The sequence below is a fragment of the Austrofundulus limnaeus genome, unplaced genomic scaffold, assembly GCF_001266775.1.
Source record: "Austrofundulus limnaeus strain Quisiro unplaced genomic scaffold, Austrofundulus_limnaeus-1.0 Scaffold49, whole genome shotgun sequence".
Lineage (NCBI taxonomy): Eukaryota > Metazoa > Chordata > Actinopteri > Cyprinodontiformes > Rivulidae > Austrofundulus > Austrofundulus limnaeus.
Genome location: NW_013952451.1, coordinates 552,123 through 560,104, shown reverse-complemented (window position 1 = coordinate 560,104; position 7,982 = coordinate 552,123). Strand labels below are relative to the sequence as shown.

Genomic DNA, 7,982 nt, shown 5'->3' with positions numbered 1-7,982 from the left:
TAGCAAAAGGTTAGATTAAAGGGTGTCAAAAGGCTAGCTAGATGCTAAAATTAAAAGGATGGCTGAAAGCTAAATGTAGCAACAGGCTAGGTGACATAAGGAGCCAAAAATTGAGAAAAAGTTATCCAGGTAACATTGAACTGATTGTTTTATAAATGACTACAACAGTACAAAGAGAAAGGTACTAAAATTTACACTAAAAGCAGAATTTGTGCTGAATTGTACCTCGAGTGCAGACTTCTTGACACTCTCAAAGAACATAAAGTGGAGCTGGATGCCAGGGTGGGAGTTGACCTTTTCCAGGGCCAAATCCACTCCTTTCTTGTAYTTTTCAGGCAGTTTGTCATATTCTGTCAGAGCGTCAGAAGAAAAGAGCAAAGCTCCGGCACTGAGGAGCCACAGCAGCACAGCAGCCATCGTTCCTTGTGTGTCTGTATCTGAGGGTCCACCCACGTTCTGCTGAGTTCCTGAACACAGAGAACATCCAGCCCTCTTTTACTGGAGGAAAACAAACCGTTACAAGTTGGATCACGCCTTGATGTGGATCCAGTGACAGAGATTCTGCTGGAAGGAAAGAAAAACATCATTCTGAAAACAAATAAATAAATAAAAATGTGGCCACTACTGGTTTTTGTCCTGTTAGCAAAATATATGAACTACTAAACGGATCATGTTGGAAAAAATGTCCTGTTGTATGCCATTTTCAATAGAAAAAGCATTTTTGACTTTTCATTGATTTGATTTATTTTAATTTGCTTTATGTAAAGTTGAAATAACAAGAAATTATTAGTTTAAGGCTTCTTTACTTGTTAAGAACCTCATGTTCAGCTGAATTAGAAACAAAACAAAAAAACAAGGGGTGGGGTGTATTTGAGCTTTATAATAAGTCATACCCTTATCAAAAACATACCCAGAGTTGCTTTGACTCAAAGCTGTTTCCAAGAATCTCCTCTGGTAGCCATGTGGAGCTGAATGAACTCTTGCTGGTACAAAGTAGGGGTGTAACAATACATTGATCCACATCGATATATTGATTAAATGATTGATTCAATTACATAGAGCCAAAAAAACATAAATAAATGAAAAATATCAATCTATACCATGTTCAATGTGGATCTATGTCATGTCTAACAGTCATTTGTGACATTGCATTATATCAATCGCAGACTTCCGTCCATTCATCCGTTTTCTTCCACTTATCTGGGGTCAGGTCTCGGGGGCAGCAGCCTAAGCAGAGAGACCCAGACTTCCCTCTCCCCAGCCACCTGGGCCAGCTCCTCTGGGGGGATCCCAAGGTGTTCCCAGGCCAGCTGAGAAACATAGTCCCTCCAGCATGTCCTGGGTCTTCCTCTGGGTCTCCTCCCAGTGGGACGTGCCCGGAACACCTCACCAGGGAGGCGTCCAGGAGGCATCCTAACCAGATGAGCCACCTCAACTGGCTCCTCTCGACGTGGAGGAGCAGCGGCTCTACTCTGAGTCCCTCCCGGATGACTGAGATTCTCACCCTGTCTCTAAAGGAGAGCCCAGCCACCCTGCAGAGGAAACCCATTTTGACCGCTTGTATCCGCGATCTCGTTCTTTTAGTCAGTACTCAAAGCTCGTGACCATAGATGAGGGTAGGAACGTAGACCGACTGGTAGAGAGAGAGCTTCACCTTCTGGCTCAGCTCCCGTTTCACCACGACAGACCGGTACAACACCCGCATCACTGCAGACACAGCACCAATCCGCCTGTCGATCTCCCGCTCCATTCCTCCCTCATTCGTAAACAAGTCCCTGAGATACTTAAACTCCTCCACTTGGGGCAGAACCTCCTCCCTGACCCGGAGAAGGCACCCTACCCTTTTCTGTCTCAAGGCCATGGTCTCAGATTTAGAGGCACTGATCCTCATCCCGGCTGCAAACCGCTCCAGTGAGAGCTGGAGATCATGATCTGATGAAGCCAATAGGACCACATCATCCACAAAAAGCAGAGATGTGATCCTATGGTCACCAAAAAGGATCCCCTCAACACCTTGGCTGCATAGAAATTCTGTCCATAAAAGTTATGAACAGAATCAGTGACAAAGGGCAACCTTGGAAGACAATCACAGACTTGTGAAAGGAAGTCGTATCGTGACAGACTGTGATATTGAGAAACATTGTATGTCGTTCAAACAAATATATTATGTTGTGATTAATCTGCTGCTTTACACCCCTGCTACAAAGCACCACCTGTTTGTACAAAGCTCCTCCCTGGAGCTCAGTCTGCAGCTAAGGTCCAGCTCCAGCCTCTTTCAAAGAATTGTTGTAAAGATGTGCAGAACTGGGAGTGTCAGAAATGGTAGGAGGTTCTTAAAGAGATGGGACAATTTCAAAGCAAATGCAAACCAAATTTGATTTTTTTCCCCCCCAATGCAACTCACATCAGATTTTTTAAAACCTGACCCATCGTGGCTTTTCTACAGAAYCTGATGGTTTTCCTCGTGTATTATCCAATAAAAAAGGAGACGGCCTGGTCCCCTCAGCTGGTCACTGATCTGATGAAGTTTACAACATTACACAGGCTGAAATTGCAGTTTGTGTCGTACAGATAACTTTATCAGCTCTCGACTTTTAAGGAGACGGCTGGCCCAGCTGCAGCTCAACAGGCGTTTACACCTCAGATCCTGTTATATCAACAGATTCTGTTGATATAAGCYGAGGGGACTGGGCTTACCAAGAGGAAAATCAAAACTCGTTATCTCGGGAAAATCATCGGGAAATCGATTATCTCGAGAAAATGCTCATCATTATTTCATGATTACAAAATATGCCAATTTTCTCATGTTAACATGTCATTATCATGAGGAAACCATGGAAAAAAAAAATCAGAAAACGTCATTCTCTGCTTCCGTGTTTTTCAGTAAATGGTATTGAATCAGATACATATCTGATGGTTTTCAATGCGACTGCAGTCTGAACACTCGTGCCACATTTCATCTGACTTTTATGCCTGAAGTGAGTGAGCAGATTGATCCATATGAAAACTAGATACCGCATAGTGGTAACATAATGACCCCCGCACGCAGAAATGCACCAGAACTCAGAAGTCTTTATTCCTAATAAAGGTCATGGTACTAGGTGTATCCCAAAATTGTAGTGGTTTGGGTGGAGGGCTTTTTTTGGGGGGTGTTGGACCTGATGGATAGCCCCTCATCAGAGCTGAACAAAAGAAATCTGAAGCTCATTTGTTTAATAGTTTTTGAGCTATAACCATTTTTTTGTCTAGATACCACTTTTTCAGATAAATTGGGGGTCCGTGGGAGTGGAGGCACTGATTGGTGGGCCTGATGGATAGAGCTTCTTCAGAGCTAAACAACAAAAGAAATCTGAAGCTCTTATTCTTAATAGGTTTTGAGCTATAACCATACCCCCTTTTCAGATAAATTGGGGGTCCAGGCAGGGTGGTGGGTGGGCACTGATTGGTGGGCCTGATGGATAGAGCTTCATCAGAGCTAAACAACCAAAAAAAATCTTAAGCTCCTATGTTGAACAGTTRCTGAATTATAAGCATTTTTGCATGTCCATACACCCCCACTTTGAAAGGAGCCCCTTCTTCAAATATGGGGTCTATCGTAAAACCGTTGGCTGGCACAGTGAAGATCAGACTCATCTACAGTCCTGACAAATTTCATGTTGATCGGTGCAGCCGTTTTTGTGCTGCGGTTGACCAAAAATCCCTGGAGGAAAAAAAAAACATTACGAAAATGATACTAACCTGTTTAAATCTTGTAGCTCCACGTCTTCAGCAGAAGTCCGTTGTTTTGTCTTTTTATTTTCCATATCCTGGATGACAGAGAATCAACAGAAACACAATAACGTCCAACATCTGTCTCAGACCATATTGATACAAATGTTACTCGATCGTTTCTTTACTTTTAGCACAAAGCTTAATCCAAAAATAAAAAGCTGCACCGGAGGATCCGGTTAGAGGCAGGTTCTAATATAAACATTGAACTAAACAAGCAAGTCAGATAATTAATTAATTGCTACATATTTAATGGTTTTGTATTTGAATGTAAAAAAACAAGACAGACCAGATAAATAGAAAATATACTTTATTTGCATCAATGTGAACCATTGATGCACACAGGAACATCTGAATATCTACTTCGACTTTGTATTGCTTTTGAAATAAACCTACATGATATATTTAGAGATAAACAGTCACGATGATCAAAAACACCGGCTGCACTGAACTACTTCTGTTCTACGAGTACATCCAGGTTGAGTGTTTGCATTACAAAAAAAAGTTAATATTCTTTAAATATGCGTTAACAGCAACATATCTCAACAGATAAATAATTCAGAGATGTTTGATTTGAGTGTAACATCCTAACAAACACACACGTTGCAGCGGGTTACTTTCTTTTCCCCTCTAACAGGCACTTGAGATTTTGTGCAACTTTGACACCAAAAAGGCACAAGATCACAATTTCAGTCGGGCAGGAACGGGGGACAGCTCAGAGGGGAAAGTAGTGTGTGATATTTAGGTTTGTGTGGGTGTAACTGAGGCCTGGAAATGAGACGTTATTTGACACAGTCAAAGCTTTAACCAAGCCATGTTGCACGGTGGCAACATGATGCAAAACTTAATGGAAAAAAAAATAATAAAAATAAAATAAAAATTAAAAACAAACAACAAAAAGCATTTTTTATCTTAAAAGTCTTTCCTTGCAGTGATCCATGAACTACTTAGATTGTCTTCACAGCCCGGGTGGAAATGTTAAACATGATGAAACTATTGGAACTGAAATGTTGATATGATTCAAAAACAAGGTAAAACATGGAATGTCGTACAATAAAAATGTGTTGATTTAGGCTTTGATGACTGAACTGCAGCTTACTGTGCTCACCACAACCTACATTTGGCACGTTAAAAACAACTAATAAATCACAGAATTACCAAGAAACGAACCACATCCAGACTACACCAGAACCTTTAGTGCCCTAAACATGTGTGGAAACATTTAGAGTATATTATCTAAGCTGCAGCATCATTTTCTATTAAACAAGCAGTGATGAAAAAGACAACTTCATGGCGTTAGTATAATGAAACTGCATTTTTATGTACTTCTTTTTGGTGGCTCGTTGTAACAGTCACCCAAGATCTCCCTCTGCTGGTGATCTTGTGTCACTGCAGGCACAGACTTTTAAGGTTAGACATCATTTAAACTGCAGCATCTTTGTCAAAAAACAAAAACAAAAGAACAAAAAACATTAATTGAATAAGGTATAGCAGGCTAAAAATCAATCACAAAACATTTAGGAAGCTAACTAAAGCGTTACCAATACTTAAAGAGAATTAAAAGAACTCTTAAAAAGCTAAAACAATTACATTTATACAGTCATTGTTCAGATTTGGTTTCTTACAAAATGAAAGTGCTACAAGCTTTGTGTTTAAAGTGATTTACGGTCTAAAAAAAGACTGAATGAGGAAAAACACACAGCTCAGTTTATCTCGTTTTCTTCGTAAGGCGCTTAGTGAGCTTTTAAAAAAACTTGACTAGCACTAACTGGACATGTTAAAATAAAGGAATGTATCCTATATCTCCTCCACATATTCAATGTGAATCATAGCAACCTCTCAAGGCTAAAATCAGTTTAGCAAATCTATTTACTGCTACCACATTCGTTTTTGATTTGAGATCACTTCATTAGGTCTGGAATCTCTTGTCCCTTGCAAAGAAAATGTTTAAATAAACAGAAGAAACTAATCTTCACTTTGTTCTGTAAAGCCACTAAAACAGCTGGTAACCAGCAGAAATAAAAACACCTTCAAGAACCACCAGAACACAGTTTAGGTTTTTGACCCGTTGGCTTTGAGATGTTTTGGTGGAGGGCAGTGAGTCGCTGGTTTTCAGAAGCTTTAAACGGGCATGTGCATCTCGGAGTACTCGTCGTGACACTCGCGCTCGTCGAACTTTGGTTCTGCATCGTCTCCGTCCAACTGGGAGAAAGAAACGGGAGTCCAAATTAGAAATATAAAAAAATGGAATAAAAATAATCCAGTTTTATATTTTTGAAGGGAAGTTCAAAAAGAACATCAGTTAAAGAGCAGAATGTGTGGAAAAAGAGGCAAAACTTTTCATCCAGGGTTAGCGTAAAGGCTAGCCAAACGAGCTAGGGTTGAAAACTAATAAKTACTGATAATATCTGATGGAAATTCACTTCAAATATGACCTGACTTTTCTTTTTTSATTCTTTTTATTTTTTCATTTTGTTGCCCTTGTTAAGGTCAAATTGATCTCTAGTGAGAAGGATCACAGATAAATATAAATAAACCTGTTTTTAATTATATATTCAATCTAAAAAACATCTCAAACAAACCATTGTGTGTCACTGAAGGGTGAGAAAGTGATTTAAATCATGTCCTGATGCATCTCAGTAACCCAGGCAGAAAAAAATCAAAAAGAAAAAATAAGCAGGTCCTCTGGATGGGTTCTTCTTTAGTGAAACGTTTCYTCTCTCCTCCAAGAGACTTCTTCAGTTTGATGAGTTTCAGGTGAACTCAGCCTTATAAGCACTGCCTCTACATGGTGGACAAACAGGTTAGTCATGTGCAAAAGAGGGCCATCCAGAGGACCTACTTGTTTTTTCTTTTTGATGATTTACATCATGTTTTGTGTTCACTAAATCTTTTAACACTAAAAATAAGGGAATACTTAAAATTACAAATCATATTTTTATATACTGTGCACTATATTTTTATATAATACATAATAATTTAATATGAAAAAAACTATGATTTAGTGAAGGAGTATTTGTTTTAATAGTTATGTTAAAATGTGTAAAATGTGATGGTGTTTTATTATCTGTACAACGAGTAATGATAAAATGTTGAAAGAACCGTGTGAGAACAGCGTCACCCCTCTGTGGTTAACTTACACACGCCATCTCTCTGGCGTTGAAGATGCGATGCAGCACGAACATCTTGACCGGGACGGTGAGGATGAGGACGAAAGGGAAAGCCAGGGACGCCTGTGTGGACATCACGGCCCACAGGATGGCCAGACACACCACCTGGATGCAGGTGTAGAGATGCATGCGCCACGTCCGAACCTGGAGGACACGAAGACAACGAGCTCATCTAAAGTCCCGCCTCGCTTTGCTTCGTCTGTGGATTCTGTTGCCGCTCCTCTCACCTTGCGGACGTAGGTGTGGTCGGGGTGGTACTTTGGTGGCATGAGGAGCAGCATCATTCGCTCCGTTAGCTGGATGCCGCTGAGCGACATCACGCCCATGTASAGGAAGATGCCAAACAGGACAGCCAGGGGGATCTGACGCAGCAGGTCACCTATCACGATGGACATACCTGAGCAGAACAGACACAAGGAGAACAAGTTATTTAGAAGGTCAACGAGGTCAAACAGAAGAGACGACGTCCTGGCGCCTGACACTCACCGACCATGATGGCCACCAGGAGCCCGGTGACCCTCTGCTCCTTCACCTCCTTGATGCGAGGCTTGTCTCCGGGGGCGACGGCTTTACTCATCACGGTGAGGGCGTTGACGTGGGTGACGGAGCGGACGGTGGCAGCGGCCATCCACGGCAGGCCGAAAAGAGCCGAGCAGCCACCCAGGACCACGATCAGGAGGAGGTCCAGGTGGAAACCAGAACCCTTCACCAACATCCGCTCCTTCTTACTGACGATGAGGCTGAAGGACACAAACAAAGGAACACATCTTTTTACTACATAACATTAAAGGGATCCATGATTAGTTGTAACATTAGACGTTATTTAATAAAACATATTTTAACTGTAAAATAAAGACTGTAAAAATACTGTAGGATGATCAGTTTTTATCATTTTTAAACAAAGTTTAAAAATATATTACACGGACAGGGCCATTTTATTTACACGCAAATCATTCTGGGTAAACGATGACGTGGATAGCTCATCAGTGCGAGGCTGCTAGCGAGCTATATCCACCCTGAAGGTTAATCTTGGACAATATCTGA

The 7,982-nt window shown here is 41.0% G+C and overlaps 1 protein-coding gene across 6 annotated transcripts in view; it reads right to left on the bottom strand.

Annotated features, from left to right (window-relative positions):
• Nucleotides 1-4,061: 4,061 nt before the first annotated feature.
• Nucleotides 4,062-7,982, bottom strand: part of slc4a2b (solute carrier family 4 member 2b) — a 51,838-nt gene continuing 47,917 nt past the window's right edge. For all 6 annotated transcript variants that reach the window (XM_014008332.1, XM_014008330.1, XM_014008329.1 and 3 more), the window contains 4 exons: nt 7,425-7,678; nt 7,166-7,335; nt 6,909-7,082; nt 4,062-5,970 (listed from right to left, as the gene is read on the bottom strand). In XM_014008332.1, the coding sequence (XP_013863786.1) occupies nt 5,890-5,970; nt 6,909-7,082; nt 7,166-7,335; nt 7,425-7,678 (679 nt within the window). In that variant the 3' untranslated portion in view covers nt 4,062-5,889. The remainder of the gene's footprint in view (nt 5,971-6,908; nt 7,083-7,165; nt 7,336-7,424; nt 7,679-7,982) is intronic.